This window comes from Haliaeetus leucocephalus, unplaced genomic scaffold, assembly GCF_000737465.1.
Source record: "Haliaeetus leucocephalus isolate CR32 unplaced genomic scaffold, Haliaeetus_leucocephalus-4.0 Scaffold439, whole genome shotgun sequence".
Lineage (NCBI taxonomy): Eukaryota > Metazoa > Chordata > Aves > Accipitriformes > Accipitridae > Haliaeetus > Haliaeetus leucocephalus.
In genome coordinates, this window is record NW_010972875.1 from 8646842 (window position 1) to 8647074 (window position 233).

Here is a 233-nt window from a genome sequence, read left to right on the forward strand (position 1 = left end):
GGCCCCGTCCAGCCCGACCCCGACCGCCGTGCCCCCCGCCCCCTTACCTGTGCTGCAGCCCCACCAGCCCCAGCGTGATCACATGGGGCACGTCCAGCTCCGTGGGCCACACGCCGGAGGCGATGCAGCCGAACACGCCGCACTCCTCCCGGATGCCCAGCTCCTCCAGCTCCATGGCGCGGGCGGCCCTGGCCCCGGCCCCGGCCCCGCTCCCGCTCCCGGCCCCGGTCCCG

General features: G+C 78.1%; 1 protein-coding gene across 1 annotated transcript in view; it reads right to left on the reverse strand.

Moving 5' to 3' along the window:
- The window catches only part of PPAT (phosphoribosyl pyrophosphate amidotransferase), a 49361-nt gene extending 49186 nt beyond the window's left edge, over positions 1-175 (reverse strand). Inside the window, exon 1 of the mRNA XM_010574578.1 lies at positions 48-175. Within this exon, the coding sequence (XP_010572880.1) occupies positions 48-175 (128 nt within the window). The remainder of the gene's footprint in view (positions 1-47) is intronic.
- Positions 176-233: the final 58 nt, after the last annotated feature.